This window comes from Bombina bombina, chromosome 3 (assembly GCF_027579735.1).
Source record: "Bombina bombina isolate aBomBom1 chromosome 3, aBomBom1.pri, whole genome shotgun sequence".
Classification (NCBI taxonomy): Eukaryota; Metazoa; Chordata; class Amphibia; order Anura; family Bombinatoridae; genus Bombina; species Bombina bombina.
The window spans coordinates 705,124,243-705,144,082 of record NC_069501.1 but is presented as its reverse complement, the minus strand read 5'-3'; the positions used below and the strand labels follow the sequence as shown (position 1 = coordinate 705,144,082).

General features: G+C 36.9%; 1 protein-coding gene across 3 annotated transcripts in view; it reads right to left on the bottom strand.

Annotated features, from left to right (window-relative positions):
* The window catches only part of P2RX1 (purinergic receptor P2X 1), a 183,288-nt gene extending 167,706 nt beyond the window's left edge, over positions 1-15,582 (bottom strand). The window contains exon 1 of one of the 3 annotated variants that reach the window (XM_053707507.1): positions 15,086-15,582. In XM_053707507.1, coding sequence (XP_053563482.1) covers positions 15,086-15,222 — 137 coding nt within the window. In that variant the 5' untranslated portion in view covers positions 15,223-15,582. The remainder of the gene's footprint in view (positions 1-15,085) is intronic. The other 2 variants (XM_053707506.1, XM_053707508.1) reach the window with 2 other exon arrangements.
* Between the last annotated feature and the right edge of the window lie 4,258 nt (positions 15,583-19,840).

The window sequence follows — 19,840 nt, the reverse complement described above, 5'->3', positions numbered from 1 at the left end:
CGATGTTGAGGGCGGCAGATTAGGGGTTAATAACTGTATGTAGGTGGCGGCGATGTTGGGGGCAGCAGATTAGTGGTGTTTAGACTCAGGGTTTATGTTAGGGTGTTAGTTTTAAAGTGAAGGTAAACTTTGATGAATGAAAGCCCGTTTTTTAAAAATACTATTAAAAACAGGGGCACTTTCATTCATCAAAGTTTACAAAGCAGCTGTTTTGATTAAAAACTTAACTCTCTTCTTTGCACAGCCAGAGCAGCTTCCCCCACCCAGAGATCCTCTCTTCATACGTCATCAATGATTAATCCAGCTTCCTCCAATCACGGCTTTCCCGCCAGGGGAGTCATTGCCTGAGGCCATGCTGATAGTGTTATTATGAGATCAAAAAAATGTTGTAGTGTATTTTTTATCTGTTTTGTGACACATTTCAGTTTAACCAGAGCTCTGAAGTTGCGGTAATCATTCTAGCCTAAATCGCAATTGCGCTCAAGCGATTGCATTTACTTTCAACTCAAAATATGATTCATTAGACAGATGAGTGCCAAACACCTGCAATAAACCCCTTCTCTCTCATGCAAACGTTTGTGCTCCACTCATAGTCTTACTCAATATCTTATGTGATTTAGACAATATTTTCATGTCATAATACAGCTTATACATGCAACCTAAAGGTAGTTTTATATAATTTTTTATATTTTTGTATACACATTGCCTCAGAAAAGATAGTACAGGACTCTAATCACAAAGGTAATATTTGTTTTAAATAAAAATTGGGGTACATTTATCAAGCAGCGGATGCTGAAATCAACCCCCAAAGTTTCTGGCTCACCGGAAACTTAAAGGAACAGTCAAGTCCAAAACAAACTTTTATGATTTAAATAGGGAATATAATTTTCCAATTTACTTTTATTAGCAATTTTGCTTTGTTCTCTTCTTAATTGAAAACTAAACCTAGGAGGTTCATATGCTAATTTCTTAGACCTTGAAGCTTCTAATCTGAATGCATTTTGACCACTAGAGGGCATTAGTTCATGTGTTTCATATAGATAACATTGAGCTCATGCACTTGAGTGAGCACTGATTGGATAAAATGCAAGTCTGTCAAAAGAACTGAAAAAGGGGGCAGTTTGAAGAGGCATAGATACAAGATAATCACAGAAATAAAAAGTGTATTTCTATAACAGTGTTGGTTATGCAAAACTGGGGAATGGGCAATAAAGGAATTATCTTTCTTTTTAAACAACAAAAATTCTGGTGTTGACTGTCCCTTTAAGTTAAGAAGCAGTGGTCGTAAGACCACTGCTCCTTAACTCATACGCCACCTCTGAGGTGGCGGACTGCAATCATCCTGATCAGATACGATCGGGATGATTGACACCCCCTGCTAGCGGACGATTGGCTGTGAATGTGCAGGGGGCGGCATTGCACAAGCATTTCACCAGAAATGCTTGTGCAATGATAAATGCAAACAGCGCATGCTGTCAGCATTTATCGATGTTGGATCCAGCCAACATTTGATAAATCTACCCCATAGAATGTAATTTGCTTGTTAGAACATGAAAACCAAATGAAAACACAGAAGAAGATTGTGGCTTATAGGCAGGGAAAATAGTAATTTTTTATAAAAAAAGTATTTTAAGTATTAATCAAAAGTTTGGAGTTTGGAATTCTGGATTTGGGGATTTGCACCTGTGTATAACAATATATATATAAATATATACACACAAAATGATAAGGTGTTTTTCTTTTAGTCACATTGTCATGGGTTGTAGTGCTTGCAGAACCTGATTAAACAGTTTAGTTCAAATCTCAGTACTAACTTGATAAAGGGATATAAAAGAGCAATAAACATGCTATAATGTGCTAGAGCATTTTATTATTGTCCTACTGCTTATAGAGAACTACAAAAGGGGTTAAACACATAATTAACATCAGTTATTGACTGGTAATGTGCTGCAGATTTTGATAAAAACTCTGCCAATGACAAGTGGCTGCAACCTTATGCCGGCCTTTGATTGGCTCATTAGACATTTTCATTTCTAGACCAGTAATGCACTGACAGCCCAGAGCTGACTTCAAGGTGTTTAACATCTTTGCAAACTTAAGCACATAGCTCTGCAAGCAATAGTGCCATAGTAAAATGCTGTAGAATATTAGAGCATTGCACCTTTATGCCCCTTTAAAACAAGCTTAATAATTAACAACATTAACTATTCAATTTAATATATGTAGGAATTTAAAGGAAGTAATAATAAATTTGAGCACTAACCCCTGTGTTATGTATAAGTTTTGAGCATTACTTTTCAGAGATTTTGTGTGTGCTAGCTCACTGCACACCAAGAGGATAAGGTACTCAGGAGACATATAACGCTACCCATCGTTTCTGTAACACTTCACTGCTGTTCTGAAGCTGCATTGTCAAGTACTGGCACAATAATTGTGCTTTGTAAGATTAGAGCTTCCATTTCAGCAGCCATTTCATTGTCATTTTAGTCCAATAACCACATATATATTCTGCTTCAGTTTTTACCTTAATACCAGTGCACAGGTAACTATAATAATGCATTCAGCTCCTTGGATTGCAGTAGCATTTGTAATGATTTATTTCCTCATTGGCATGTTTTTATAATATTCATAGTATTGGAATTACAGACATAGAACATGCAAGTGGAACATAAAATGCCTGAGTAATCCCTTTTGTGGATAATGTAAATGTGATCCTTTATTTCTCATATTATTATTATTATTATTATTATTATTATTATTATTATCATTATTATTATTAGTAGTAGTATTGCAGTACAATGTATATGATAGTATTTAAAAAGATGGGCAAAAAATAAAATGCCATGAATAAATGTGCCACAATAAAAGTGGCAACATGTGCAGCAGGAGAGAGTTGTCTGTTTCACACATGTGCTTAAAAATGGTGGCTTATTGCCATCAAAACAGTAACTCAAGTGGTTATCATGCTTAGTATTAAGAAGCAACATTTCAGGGGTAGCCTTTTCCTTCTCTTGCCCCCTCCCCTCCAAACACACATGTCTGCATGTGACAGTAGGTTCCACCATAAAGCTAGATGAAAGAATGCCACATGTGATAAGATGTCACCCCTTAAGGCTATACAAAAGGAGACTGCATGTGACAAGAGGTCTCCCCATAAGTTTACAGCAAGGAAGGTCACAAAGGTCATCTCCTTAGAGCTAGAGGGAAGGAGATTGTATCTTTAAGAAACAAAAGGGTTTTACAAACTACAATTGGTCAAGCCATGGATGATGTGACTTCTCATTCAGTAAAGATTAAATATAGAATATATACGTTAACTAAAAATAGTAAGTGCTTTTATAATGACACAAAATGATAACCATTCATAGCAAATGAGCTACAGTTGCTATTTCCTTTTATCAGTACCCAGAAGTATGGGTAACTTTTCATCCACCTATAAGAGAAACTGGCTAATGGTTCAGTGTAAGGACATGAAACATGAAATATTTTTTCTTTATTTTCAGCTTGAAGGGACATGAAACCCACATTTTTTATTTCATGATTCAGAGCATACAATTTTAAGAACATTTCCAATTTACTTCTATTATCCAATTTACTTAGTTTTTATGTTATTCTTTGTTGATGGGTATACCAAGGTAGGTAGTTGTGCATGAATGCTTTTGTGCGCTAGATGACAGCAGTATTTTCAGAAAGTATTCTTGCAAAGCTACTGCCATATAATGCTCCATGTGCACACTCCTCAGCCTACCTACCTATGTTTAAACAAGGGAGAGTAAGAGAACAAGGTAAATTTGATAACAGGAGTAAAATGGAAACTTTCTTAAAATTGGATGCTTTATCTGAATAATTAAAGTAATAAAATAGGTTTCATATCTATTTAATTACTTAGGGCCAGATTTCAATTGGCGCGCTATTTAGTGCTATTTAGCTCTTTGACGAGAGCAATAACACTGCCAGAAGTAAACATATTGCTTATAGAAATTTATATTTAAAAATAAAAAGACATTTTTTTTCTATGTGAAGAACATTGGAATGTAAAATATGCGTAATGTACTTCAGGTAGTTCTAACACAGAGTGGGGTTAGCACACATGAAGAATTAGTTATCTTAAGGCACAATATGTAAATATTAAATATAAAATATAGAAACAAATTATTAATAATGATTATGAAGTATTATAGTTACTGTAAAATATACATATATATTCTATTGATTTTTTAAAGAATAGTTTTGTACTTCTATATAGAAATATTTATTTACAATAATAATAAAATTTTCCTGTATGTGAAAAATATTGGAATGTTAAATATTTACAGTAAATGCACAGTAAGACACACTATTAAATATCATGATTAAAATATTATAAATACATATTTATTTATCTATCTTTCTATATATATGGCACTTTGCAAGCAAATACATGGCCATTTAAAATATGTCTTTGAACCCTTATAAATATTTTTTATTAATAAGTATATGAATATATTTTATCAGATAGTGTACAGGGTATATATGAGTGCAACAGTTTATTTTAATTTATTTATGTTGTGTTTTTATTTTAATTTTAGCCCTAACACTTTACGCAAGGTCTTCAGTCATGATATCCTGGCGCTGAGTTAAATTCAATAATGTTTGAGCGATCGTGTTTACTTTAAACTTATAATGCAAGTACATATTGACACATTCGCAATACTTTAATATTGCGTTCTAACATTAGCGCTCCACTTGTAATCTAGCCCTTACTCTGTAGCTGTACTTAACTATACAATGGATATATTTTCTGGAAAATATATTCAGGAAAAGATTTCTTAATATGCCCAAATGTTACTTTATATACAAATCTCACTTATGAATATTGCTCAAGATTGGTAAAGCCAACTCATAATATTATCTTGTTTACTAAAGATGTAGACAGTTTATCATTTAACATTCATGAGCCTAAGAGCACATTTATTACACATTTATTACACAGATGATATAACATTTAAAATGTTGCACTTTGTGTAATGATAATGCAAAAATCTGCATCATTTATGAAATGAACAACTAACTTTTGTCATTTACCAAGGGAATACTCTCTAGCTTAAACTCAATTTGAAAAAATAAGTTTAACTTGATTTTGAACTACCTATATAAACAATTTTTTTTTTATATCATATACTAAAAAGCATACTTAAAGAAAAGGGGTGATAAATCCGAGCCTTTAAAAAACACTGGACTTTCAGTGATCAGTTTGTGAACAAAGGATGCTAAACTCACCCTTTCTGTGCAGCGGCCTAAACCAATAGCTGTCCTAGCAAACAGAACACTGCCAGATAACTAGCATGGCTATTGGTTAAGAGGTGGAAACGTCACCTCATTGAGAAAAGAGTGCTGTTTCGTAGGCGGTTGGAGCTACTGACTTTAGTGTGGAGCGGCGGCACAAAAAGGGGGAGTTTAACTCATTTCACAAACTGATTACTGTAAGTCCAGTTTATTTTTAGTGATGGTAAATCCTATTCTATTTTAAATGCTCGGATTTACCATCACCAATTTTTATGGAGGGCTGGTAACTGATAGAGGGATATGCCAGGGGATACAAATAAACAAGTTTTTTTTTAACCGTATTAGAAGGGTTTAACTTTAAATTACTTGTGTTTATTTTCAGTGGTATCAAAAGCCCTGGAACACTACCATCTATTTCTGAAAAGCTGTGTGTGTACCAAATTGCTTATCTGTGTTATGAAAAAGTTAGTATCTGTTTGCCATGAGGTGAGCTCATTTAAATTAGTAAATTAATTGAACAACTTATTTTAATAAAGATCATATAAATGATGGCTTTGACCATATTGACATTTTGAAAGATTTTTTTTTTTTTTAAACTATTATAATTCAAAGTTACTGACATAGTTTAAACTGGAATTAGTATGAGAATTAACTCAATTTAAATTGCACATAGCATTTTAATTAAGCAATGTAAAGAATGCAAGCGTAGATTTATTTTTTCTGTTTTTCCTTTAATGTACCTCTGCAAAATGTATTTTGTTATATGTGTGTTGTTATATTACCTGCAGGAAGGTTGTAGTGTATACTGCATGCATGATGCAGTGTTCTTCACCCTGTTACATGTTAACTAGTTACTACAAGGGATAGTTTTGGACCATACAATTTTGGGGTACAAAAAGTTAATTACAAAACTATTAAAGATCCCAAAGGTACTGGTGGGGGCCCTATCTTCTACTGTCTACTCTACTTTATTTTAAATCCGCTTCTCTGTTGTACTGAATACCGTACTGGACATGTAAAATTTAGGTGATCTGGCCCATTTGAGGTTTTGGATTGCTACAGTACTGAATAAGTCGACATAGGAACTATTATAAATGCCAATAAATTGCTTATACCAGACCTCACCAAATACTGGGTGCCATAGTGCCTTACAAATGGCTGCTGTACATAAATGAGGCATGCCAGTCAAGCTAGTTCCTTAGCTCCATTGCCCCCCTACTATTGGCTCATGCATTTGTCACTGCCACCTGGCTGCCGTCTCTCCTTTTCTTCTTTCTACCTTCCCCTTTAGTTCTCAGGCTCCGGACACCGCCGCCACCTACATTATATTTATGAACCCCTAATTTGCTGCCCCCAACATCGTCGACACCTACATTATATTTATTAACCCCTAATGTGCGGCCCCCAATGTCACCGCAACCTACCTAGTGCATTATACTGATCTGTCCATTATTATATCAGTAAAATAAACATTAAACTTTCATGATTCAGATAGATCTAAGTTTAAACAAATTTTAAATTTACTGCTATTATCAAATTTGCTTTTGTGATATTTCTTTTGAAGCGTAAGCTCGGGAGCAGGAATGCACTACTGGGAGCTAGCTGAACACATGGGTGAGCCAATAACAAGAGACATATGTGCAGCTACTAATCACCAGCTAGCTCCCAGTAGTGCATTCCTGCTCTGGAGCTTACCTAGGTATGTTCTTCGACTCAAGTTACCATGAGAACAAAGCAAACTTGATATTTGTGTGTATGTAGTGAGCAGCATGTGTAAAAATATTATGGGCAAGTACTGCACGTTTCAGTGAGCTAGTCGTGTGTTTGAGTTATTGAGAAGTGTTTGTGTGTGTTAGTGAAGAGAGTTTGTGAATGTAGTTTGTATGTCAGTGTGCAGAAAGTGTGCTGTGCATGTAGTTTGTGTGTCAGTGAGCAGAGTGAGTGTGCTGTGTGTGTCAGTGAGCAGAGTGTGTGCTGTGTGTGTCAGTGAGCAGAGTGTGTGTGCTGTGTGTGTAGTGTGTGTATCAGTGATTGTAGTGTGTGTGTCAGTGAGCAGAGTGTGTGTGCTGTGCATTTAGTGTGTGTGTCAGTGAGCAGAGTGTGTGTGTGTGTGTGGATATAGTGTGTGTGTCAGTGAGCAGTGTGTGTAATGTGCATGTTGTAGTTTGTGTTTCAGTGAGCAGAGTGTGTGTGCTGTGTGTAGTGTGTGTGTCAGTGAGCAGAGTGTGTGTGCTGTGTGTAGTGTGTGTGTCAGTGAGTAGAGTGTGTGTGCTGTGCATGTAGTGTGTGTGTCAGTGAGCAGAGTGTGCATGTGTGGGTATAGTGTGTGTGTGTCAGTGAGCAGTCTGTGTGTAATGTGCATGTAGATTGTGTGTCAGTGAGCAGAGTGTGTGTGCTTTGTGTAGTGTGCGTGTCAGTGAGCAGAGTGTGTGTGCTGTTTGTGTGTGTCACCGAGCAGAGTGTGTGTGTGTATAGTGTGTGTGTCAGTGAGTATAGTGTGTGTGTCAGTGAGCAGAGTATGTGTTATGTGCGTGTAGTGTGTGTGTGTAGTGTGCATGTAGTGTGTGTGTCAGTGAACAGAGTGTGTGTGTGTGGGTATAGTGTGTGTGTCAGTGAGCAGTGTGTGTGATGTGCATGTAGTTTGCATGTCAGTGAGCAGAATGTGTGTGTGTCAGTGAGCAGAATGTGTATGTGTGGGGGTATAGTGTGTGTGTCAGTGAGCAGTGTGTGTGATGTGCATGTAGTTTGTGTGTCAGTGAGCAGAATGTGGTGTGTGTGTGTGTGTGTGTGTGTATAGTGTGTGTGTGTCAGAGAGCATAAGGTGTGTGCTTTATTCTCCATGTAATCAACACATTGCAGATGAGCTGGTGCAGTTTTTCTCAACCACAGTCCTCAAATACCCCTAACAGGCCAGATTTTCATTATAGCTGTACCAGTGCACAGGTGAAATAATTAGCTGATCAGTAACACCAGGGTTACTAACTTGCTCTCACCCATCAGCTGATTATTTCAACTGTGCACTGGTTCAGCTATAATAAAAACCTGCCCTGTTGGGGGTACTTAAGGACAGCAGTTGAGAAACAATGTTTTAGTTTAACTGCCTAATTTTACAACTTAATTTCATTTCAAAGTGACCTGCAGAAAAATTTTCAATCTCATCACAGAAAATTAAAAAAAGTTTGGTCTCTGGGAAGTTAAGACCATGCACTTTATTTTTTCATTTGCATTGAATGAAAATAAATAGAGGAACTGCATTTGCCTATATAACAAGAATGTAATTGTTTTCTTACCTGTATGCGTGTGTTGTAAAGAATGCTAATTGTCATTGTGCAACCTGCCAATTTAATCGAAGATTTAAGCTACCTCTATTGGATTCATTTATGTGTTTCTAAGGTGTATCATAGTCAGTGCCTCACTAGCCTTTGACCTCACCGAACATCACTGCTACACTTATTAACCCCTAATCTGCCGTCCCCAACGTCGCCGACACTATAATAAACATATTAACCCCTAAACCGCCACACTCCCGCCTCGCAAACATTAGTTAAATATTATTAACCCCTAATCTGCCACCCCCAACGTCGCCGCCACTATACTAAATGTATTAACCCCTAAACCTAAGTCTAACCCTAACCCTAACACCCCCTAACTTAAATATAATTTAAATAAATCTAAATAAAATTACTATCATTACCAAATTATTCCTATTTAAAACTAATAGTTACATTGTAGTTAGCTTAGGGTTTATTTTATTTTACAGGCAAGTTTGTATTTATTTTAACTAGGTACAATAGTTAATAACTATTTAATAACTACCTAGCTAAAATAAATACAAAAGCACATGTAAAAGAAAACCTAACCTAAGTTACAATAACACCTAACACTACGCTATAATTAAATACATTTACTAAATTAAATACAATTAAATAAATTAAATTAGCTAAAGTACAAAAAAACCCCACTCAATTAAAAAAAATAATAAACAAATTACAGATATTTAAACTAATTACACATAATCTAATAGCCCTATCAAAATAAAAAAAAGCCCCCCCAAAATAAAAAAAAACCTAGCCTAAACCAAACTACCAATAGCCCTTAAAAGGGCCTTTTGGGGGGCAATGCCCCAAAGTAATCAGCTCTTTTACCTGTAAAAAAAAATACAAACAAACCCCCAACAGTAAAACCCACCACCCACACAAGCAACCCCCCAAATAAAATACTATCTAAAAAAACCTAAGCTCCCCATTGCCCTGAAAATGGCATTTGGATGGGCATTACTCTTAAAAGGGCAGTTAGCTCTTTTGCAGGCCCAAAGTCCCTAACCTAAAAATAAAACCCACCCAATACACCCTTAAAAAAAACTCGCACTAACCCCTTGAAGATCAACTTACAGTTCTGAAGATCCGACATCTATCCTCAAGGAAGCGGCAGAAGTCTTCATCCAACCAGGCCGAAGTCCTTAACGAAGCCGGGAGAAGTCTTTATCTTCTATCTTCATTCATCCGACACGTCCATCTTCAAGACATCCGACGCGGAGCATCCTCTTCATCCGACGACTACCTGACAAATGAAGGTTCCTTTAAGTGACGTCATCCAAGATGGCGTCCCTTAGATTCCGATTGGCTGATAGAATTCTATCAGCCAATCGGAATAAAGGTAGAAAAAAATCCTATTGGCTGATGCAATCAGCCAATAGGATTGAAGTTCAATCCTATTGGCTAATTGCATCAGCCAATAGGATTTTTTTCTACCTTAATTCCGATTGGCTGATAGAATTCTATCAGCCAATAGGAATCTAAGGGACGCCATCTTAGATGACATCACTTAAAGTTACCTTCATTCATCGTTAGTCCATCGGATGAAGAGGATGCTCCGCGTTGGATGTCTTGAAGATGGAGCCGCTCCGCGTCGGATGGATGAAGATGCCATCTGGATGAAGACTTCTGCCCGTCTGGAGGACCACTTCCTTGAGGATGGATGTTGGATCTTCAGAACTCTAAGTCGATCTTCAGGGGTTTAGTGTTAGTTTTTTTTAAGGGTGCATTGGGTGGATTTTATTTTTAGGTTAGGGACTTTGGGCCGCAAAAGAGCTAACTGCCCTTTTAAGGAGCATTGTAACTTAGGTTAGGTTTTATTTTACAGGTACTTTTGTATTTATTTTAGCTAGGTAGTTATTAAATAGTTAATAACTATTTAGTAACTATTCTACCTAGTTAAAATAAATAAAAATTTGCCTGTAAAATAAAAATAAACCCTAAGCTAGCTACAATGTAACTATTAGTTATATTGTAGCTAGCTTAGGGTTTATTTTATAGGTAAGTATTTAGTTTTAAATAGGAATAATGTAGTTAATGATAGGAATTTTATTTAGACTTATTTAAATTATATTTAAGTTAGGGGGTGTTAGGGTTAGACTTAAGTTTAGGGGTTAATACATTTAGTATAGTGGCGGCGACGTTGGGGCCACAGATTAGGGGTTAATAAATGTAGGTAGGTGGCGGCGATGTTAGGGCCGGCAGATTAGGGGTTAATAATATTTAACTAATGTTTGCGAGGCGGGAGTGCAGCGGTTTATGGGTTAATATGTTTATTATAGTGATGGCAATGTTGGGGCGGCAGATTAGGGGTTAATAAGTGTAGGTAGGTGGCGGCGACATTGGGGACGGCAGATTAGGGGTTAATAAATATAATGTATGTGGCGGCGATGTTGGGGGCAGCAGATTAGGGGTTCATAAGTATAATGTAGGTGGCGGTGGTCTCCGGAGCGGCAGATTAGGGGTTAATAAATATAATGCAGGTGTCTGCGATGTTGGGGGTGGAAGATTAGGGGTTAATAAGTGCAAGATTAGGGGTGTTTAGACTCGGGGTTCATGTTAGGGTGTTAGGTGTAGACATAAATTTTATTTTCCCATAGGAATCAATGGGGGAGTTTTACGCTGCTTTTTTGCAGGTGGTAGAATTTTTCTCAGCCAGCTCTCCCCGTTGATTCCTATGGGGAAATCGTGCACGAGCACGTACGACCAGCTCACCGCTGACTTAAGCAGCACTGGTATTGGAGTGCGGTAATGAGCAAAATTTTGCTCAACGCTCACTTCTTGCCTTTTAACGACGGGTTTGTAAAAACCTGTAATACCAGCGCTGTAGGTAAGTGAGCGGTGAGAGAAAACTGCTCGTTAGCACCGCATAGCCTCTAACGCAAAACTCGTAATTAGCCGTTAATTTTTAAAATGTACTACTAATATAACATTGTTATATTAATATACTTTATAACCTCTAAACCTCTAAATGTCGGCCTGTTTCTAAGCCCCTGCAGGTTTCCTCTTATCTAAGTGCATTCTATTAGCTTTTCACAGCAAGTCAGTGCTAGTTCATGTGTGCTATATAGATAACATTGGGCTCACGCCTATGGAGTTATTCATGAGTCAGTACTAATTGGCTAAATTTCAAGTCTGTAAATAGCACTGAGATAAGAGGGCAGTCTGCAGAGACTTAGATACAAGGCAATCACATAGGTAAAAAGTATATTTATATAACCATGTTGGTTATGCAAAACTGGGAAATGGGTAATAAAGGGATTATCTGCCCTTTAAATAGTATTTTAAATGCTCACCATAATCTAAATCTAAATTTTTCAGCTAAAAAATATTATTTAATCTCTCAACTATTTATAACAGGGATGGCCAACAAGCGTCCCAAGGTCCTCATGTGGTCCTTTGCACTATTATTTGCAGCCCCTGGGACAAAGAAGAACTAAGAATGTGTGCCATAGTTTTTGTGGCCCCTGACAAAAGCAAAAATGTGTGTTTTGAGGTGGCCAAAACTCAAGATCCTGCAACCTTACCAATATCCCCTTTGCCACTGAACATTTTTAGAAAGCATATTTTTATTTTTTGGGTGTTTAATAGTAATACATTTATATGAAGTTCCTAAGTCTACAAAAATATTGCCCTGTCCTCCCGTGTGTTAGGAAGTTGGCCATCACCAATTCATAAAATCATTAAGGGCTCGATTACAAGTGGGGTGCTAACGTTTGTGAGTGAGCAATATAAGAATATTGCAGCCGTGTTAATTTGTGCACGTATTACAAGTAAACTGATTCGTCAAGCGCAATCTAATTTAAACACGCATTGGGTTAGAGCTACTGAAGAACTCATGTAAAGTGATAGGGATAAATATAAGTTACACCAAACATAACATAAATATATTAAAATATACTGTCATATTAATATAGACACTATCTGAAAATAAATATAAAGATTTTTTTTTTTAATAAAGGTTAAAAGGTATATGGTATATGGCTATGTATTTGACTACAAAGGGCTATAATATATATTTGTGTTAAAATAATAATTCTATAATAATATTTAATTATGTGTTTTATTGTGTTTTGACTGGAAATATTTCACATTCCCGTGTTCTTTACATACAAGAAAATAGAGCGATAGTTGTTAGGTTTTTGTCTTCGCTCTCCATTAAAGTCTATAGGGAGAAAAAGTTAGTGCAGTGGCGGTATCCAAGGTCCTTAAGTTAGCCCACGTAGGGTTTTGTTTGCGCACAAAACGTTTACTTTCAACTTAATACACCTGCTAGTTTGCACGTGCAAAAAGTTTGCACTCTAGCTGGAGCACTAACAAATAGTGCACCATTTGTAATCTAGCCATAAATATGTAGGAATATTTATTACTATGATGTTAAAATACCTAATAAAAAGGCAGTGGCAAGCCTTGTCTATTCCATTAACAAGTCCAGATTTACTCTGCTAAACAAGGCAAGTCACAAAGTTAGTCTATTGAAAGATAATTGCAGAAAACAAAGTGTCAATGATAACATTTTTTGTTCACACTCTCCCAAGATGTGAATTTATTGAATGACAGGATAAAATATTAGAATTACAAGTGCTTGCTGTACCTTTAAAAACTTTTCTGTGATCCGGCACAGTATAACCCCCCACACCACTTCCATCTCTGTGTTTATATCTACCTCCCTTCCACCATAATGGGCTTGATTTATCAAGCAAGGGTAGACAAGGGCATACTACATATTTGCCCCTGTCCGCCTTAGCTCTCCTCTGGCAGGCAGCAACCCACTGCTGGATTTTAACATTGCGCTCGCATGCAATTCCGCTTCTTGCTTGCACACAGCCAATCACGTTCGGGCAGGAGCTGTCAATCTCCCCGGTCAGATGAGACCGGGGACATTGAAATTCTCCACCTACGAGGTGGAGAACAGGGTAGGGAAGCAGCGGTCTGATGACCGCTGCTTGATAAATCGTGACTGCAGGGTCTCTTGTAAGAACCTCCAGTCATAGGGAGGAGAAGGGCTTGATAAATGGAGCCCAATGTGAAGAAACTACAGAGTATTGTCACGGTCAGGCCATCACTATAGTTGGTCCAGCAGGTATCTCCTACACTTATCTCACCATAGCTAATGTCTCCTACTGCACCACTGCTCTACCCTGCACAACATGTACATGAAAGGTTCATTGAAGAGATCTGCACTGATTCCTTGTGCTGTCTTTTTCTTGGTCAGCACAGATGGGCCGTTTTGCAGGGTTAAATACTAAGTTGCAGGATCACTAGTCATAACATTATGTGTTCTACCATTTAGAGCATGTAATGTTTCCACTATAATGGCCCAGAGGATAGGAAGATAACAAATAAAATGTGTATGGGTGCATTTCCATTTGAAATATAATCATTTTTGCAATATACTTTCATTAGCAAAGATTCTTCTAGTAAAAGATATAACTGTTTTTCAGTGACATATGCACATATCCTGTGAGGGCCCTGTGCACCAGTATTCAAACGCTGCACCGTTTTAGAGTAGGCAGTGACTTGTATGACACTGAAGCAATACAGACCAGCTCTATGAGGAAGCGTGGTGCTTGAATACTGGTGCACGGGGCCTCACAGGATATGTGTGTATCCCACTGAAAAACAGTAAGAACCTTTACTAGATGAAAAATACTTCTATTTCAAATTAAAATGCACAAATTTTTTACCTTTCTATTCCTTTTTAACAGTGAAAAAAAAATGCAACAGATATTTTCTCCCTATGTTTAAATAAAAATGTTAATAGTTTTAGTGTAGTACAACACAAAAAAACAACAGATATTTAGATTTTAAATACAGGCTATAAGAAAGTATCTATATGTATCTATAATGCAGTGCATACTTGTATACATTTCCTGAAACAAGACTCATTCACCCTAAAAGGCAATCATCATTTCTCTTTGAATACATTTTATGATATTTCACAGACTACACGTATCCCTTTTTCTTTTTCTTTTTTTTTTGTGTTTAGACACTACAGCCTGTAAATGTTTAACCCCTTAATTGACTGAGAGAGTTAAATGGATACAACACTATTGCCACAAATATGCTAAATATCTAAATGGTTAAGAATGTGATTCTATTACAAAATGTATAAAACTTAACAGAAGCAGAATGCATCTATACTGTATTTAGTTAAATCCAGCATATTTTATGTGTAAAGGAATGCAAAATAATTGTATGTGCTAAATAGAATGCATATTGAAACATTTTCTATTTCTTTTGTTTACATTGATATATTAGGATCATAATTGAGCATGTTCACCCTCTGAAAAAATTACCAGAATCTATTCAAAAAATATTAACTGAAAGTGGGTCTATTTATATGCAGTTGAAAAGTTTATCAATACTTCTATACATATTTTATTTATTAAAGTCAATGAAAATTTGAACCATTTCAAAAGCATTAGAACATACTGATAAAAGTGCTCACTGCTAACAGTTTCTGTAGTGAAACTTTTATAACTGGATACAGAAGTCTGCCTTACCCTATTATGTAGCACAGCACACCCAGCTGGATGACTCTGAATGTCAGCCCAATTTTCTTATCCCGGACCAGGACCATCCGAGGAGTGTCATACTCGAAAAGGAAATCAGAGCAGGTCTGCTTGAATTTGTGCACCATGATTCTTCAAGTCTTCATTCAAATAGAACAAGTCAATATGATCAGTAGCTACTTAGTTTGCAAAGGTGGAGCTCCTCTTGTCTTGTTAAATCTTTAATTGCCTAAGAAGTACTGTATAAACATCATATCTCTGTGAGCATTTAGCTGCTGTGATCTAAGTGACCTCGGGTCATATGCTTGGCATAGTGTTCTAGTGACTGTCAAGTAGTGCAGCAAAGGTACAGTCAACCCCTGTATGAGAGTTTCATTACAAGACAGCCCTTTCTAGTCTCTCCATGTACTGTATGAGTAGCCTGGGGGTGGCACTAAGGGGCGTGTGATGCTTATCATATGCTGGCTTCAAAGATCTGCTACTCAGCAGACACAGTAGCAGCGGCGATCCTGACAATTAGTGTAATGATAGTTGTAATAGGAGGGGGGGGGGGGGGGGCAGGGTTTGTTATTTCATTACAGAAGAGGAGGAAGTGCTTACTTAGGCGGAGAGAGAAAAATGCCAGTATGTGAAGGAATTTGTTAAAAAAATGTTCTTTTTTTGCTGTAAACCTTCCAACGTGAGGTCACTGAATCCAGTACATTTTATGTAATGGTTTTGAGGAATGCTTTATTAAAAATAGTTTATATACTCATTTGTATATGTAAATATGTAACGAAAATTAATTGGAAATGAGAAAAAAAAAAAAAAATGTCCCATATTTACCAGTCTTTAAAAACTGTCTGCAAGAAGTCATTTTATTGTAACTTTTCAGATACAGACAGCCTGCTTGAATGTGTTTCATTTGAGAGACGAAACTGAAGAAGAGAATCAAAAGCTCATTTGAAATAGATTTTAATGTGAAGCGTACGGTGAATAATTTATATTGCTATAACAGTGAATATATTAATGTTTGTGTGTGTTTTCGTTTTTTTGTATAAACAGACTTCAAACGAACAACGTTTTGGCATAATTACTCATTTCTTATATATTTGCTTTTTTGGGCTGCTGAATGTGCCAAGCATGTGCTGATACTGTAGCCTGGAGAACTCTGAGTACCGGCTGGAAGCTGTGTATTGTAAAGGAGTATTCTGAGGAAAAAACACCTAAATAATTCGAGTGCACATTTTGCTAACTATTGATATCAATCTTGGAATTGTTTTCTAAGCTAACATTTCCAATCGTTGGTCTGAATAGTCAGTGTGTTTTTCTCACAATGCTCAAAATATTTGCTCCAACCCCCCCCCACCCCCCAGAAAATTATCTGAATCTTTAGGACTTGAACAGGGGCATTATGGGTATAGTTTGCATGTGTGTTAGTTGGGACTTTTTATTTCACTGTGCAGCATACCTTATCTAATCAAAAATCAATGTACCTTTAAGATGAGGAGCCTATATTGGCTGCTCAATGTATAGAATACACCATCAATTATAAAAGTGTGATGTAAAGTTTTATTATTTTACACCAAACAAATCACCCCTCAAAGAAGATGCTGGGCAACTACCTGCTTTCCCATGAGATACATCTAGAGCTGCTTCTTTGTTTTGTAAGATTCATTCATAATGATTTCTTAAATACAGGACAGGATACCCCAACATTTCAAACAACTTCTAATTTACGTCTATTATCAAAATTGCTTTTTATTATCCTTTGCTGAAGGAACATCATTGTGCTACTGGCAGCTAGCTGAACACATCTAGTTAGCCAATCAAAAGAGGCAAATTTGTGCAGGCACCAATCAGCAACTATCTCCCACTAGTGTAGGATATGTGCGTATTCTTTTTCAACAAGGGATACCAAAAATAGGAAGAACGTTTGGTAACAGAAGTGAATTTGAAAGTGTATTAAAATGACATGCTCTATATCAGAATCATTCAAGTTTAATTTTGACTTTCCTATCCCTTTTTAATACATTCACAGTGTTAAAGGGACAGTCTAGTCCAAAATAAACTCATAATTCAGATAGAGAATGTCATTTTAAACAATTTTCCAATTTACTTGTATCACCAATTATGCTTTGTTCTCTTGGTGTTCTTAGTTGAAAGCTAAACATAGGAGGTTTATATGCAAATTTCTAAGCCCTTGAAGGACGCCTCTTCTCTCAGGGCATTTTGACAGTTTTTCACCACTAGAGGGTATTAATTCATGTGTGTCATATAGATAACACTGTGCTCACGCACATGGAGTTCAGGTGAGCCAGCTCTGATTGGCTAAAACGGATGTCTGTCAAAAGAACTGAAATAAGGGGACAGTTTGCAGAGGCTTAGATACAAGGTAATCACAGAGGTAAAAAACATAATTTATGTAAGAACTTACCTGATAAATTCATTTCTTTCATATTAGCAAGAGTCCATGAGCTAGTGACATATGGAATATACATTCCTACCAGGAGGGGCAAAGTTTCCCAAACCTCAAAATGCCTACAAATACACCCCTCACCACACCCACAAATCAGTTTAACGAATAGCCAAGAAGTGGGGTGATAAGAAAAAAGTGCGAAGCATAAATATAAGGAATTGGAATAATTGTGCTTTATACAAAAAAATCATAACCACCACAAAAAAGGGTGGGCCTCATGGACTCTTGCTAATATGAAAGAAATGAATTTATCAGGTAAGTTCTTACATAAATTATATTTTCTTTCATGTAATTAGCAAGAGTCCATGAGCTAGTGACGTATGGGATAATGACTACCCAAGATGTGGATCTTCCACGCAAGAGTCACTAGAGAGGGAGGGATAAAATAAAGACAGCCAATTCCGCTGAAAAAAAATCCACACCCAAAAATAAAGTTTAAATCTTATAAAGAAAAAAAACTGAAAATATAAGCAGAAGATTCAAACTGAAACAGCTGCCTGAAGTACTTTTCTACCAAAAACAGCTTCAGAAGAAGAAAACACATCAAAATGGTAGAATTTAGTAAAAGTATGCAAAGAAGACCAAGTTGCCGCTTTGCAAAGCTGATCAACCGAAGCTTCATTCCTAAACGCCCAGGAAGTAGAAACTGACCTAGTAGAATGAGCTGTAATCCTTTGAGGCGGAGTTTTACCCGACTCGACATAAGCATGATGAATTAAAGATTTCAACCAAGATGCCAAAGAAATGGCAGAAGCCTTCTGACCTTTCCTAGAACCGGAAAAGATAACAAATAGACTAGAAGTCTTTCTGAAATTCTTAGTAGCTTCAACATAATATTTCAAAGCTCTAACTACATCCAAAGAATGCAATGATTTCTCCTTAGAATTCTTAGGATTAGGACATAATGAAGGAACCACAATTTCTCTACTAATGTTGTTAGAATTCACAACCTTAGGTAAAAATTTAAAAGAAGTTCGCAACACCGCCTTATCCTGGTGAAAAATCAGAAAAGGAGACTCACAAGAAAGAGCAGATAATTCAGAAACTCTTCTGGCAGAAGAGATGGCCAAAAGGAACAAAACTTTCCAAGAAAGTAATTTAATGTCCAATGAATGCATAGGTTCAAACGGAGGAGCTTGAAGAGCCCCCAGAACCAAATTCAAACTCCAAGGAGGAGAAATTGACTTAATGACAGGTTTTATACGAACCAAAGCTTGTACAAAACAATGAATATCAGGAAGATTAGCAATCTTTCTGTGAAAAAGAACAGAAAGAGCAGAGATTTGTCCTTTCAAGGAACTTGCAGACAAACCTTTATCCAAACCATCCTGAAGAAACTGTAAAATTCTCGGAATTCTAAAAGAATGCCAGGAAAAATGATGAGAAAGACACCAAGAAATATAAGTCTTCCAGACTCTATAATATATCTCCCTAGATACGGATTTACGAGCCTGTAACATAGTATTAATCACAGAGTCAGAGAAACCTCTTTGACTAAGAATCAAGCGTTCAATCTCCACACCTTTAAATTTAAGGATTTGAGATCCTGATGGAAAAAAGGACCTTGCGACAGAAGGTCTGGTCTTAACGGAAGAGTCCACGGTTGGCAAGAGGCCATCCGGACAAGATCGGCATACCAAAACCTGTGAGGCCATGCTGGAGCCACCAGCAGAACAAACGAGCATTCCTTCAGAATCTTGGAGATTACTCTTGGAAGAAGAACTAGAGGCGGAAAGATATAGGCAGGATGATACTTCCAAGGAAGTGACAATGCATCCACTGCTTCCGCTTGAGGATCCCTGGATCTGGACAGATACCTGGGAAGTTTCTTGTTTAGATGAGAGGCCATCAGATCTATTTCTGGAAGTCCCCACATTTGAACAATCTGAAGAAATACCTCTGGGTGAAGAGACCATTCGCCCGGATGTAACGTTTGGCGACTGAGATAATCCGCTTCCCAATTGTCTATACCTGGGATATGAACCGCAGAAACTAGACAGGAGCTGGATTCCGCCCATACCAGAATTCGAGATACTTCTTTCATAGCCAGAGGACTGTGAGTCCCTCCTTGATGATTGATGTATGCCACAGTTGTGACATTAGCAAGAGTAGAGACAGCCCCATCAACCTTAGGGATTTTGTCCCAAAACTCTAATCTGTCAGATGGCACAGGATATAATTGCTTAAAACGTTTAGAAGGAGTAAATGAATTACCCAAATTATTCCATTCCCTGGAAATTACTTCAGAAATAGCATCAGGGACAGGAAAAACTTCTGGAATAACTACA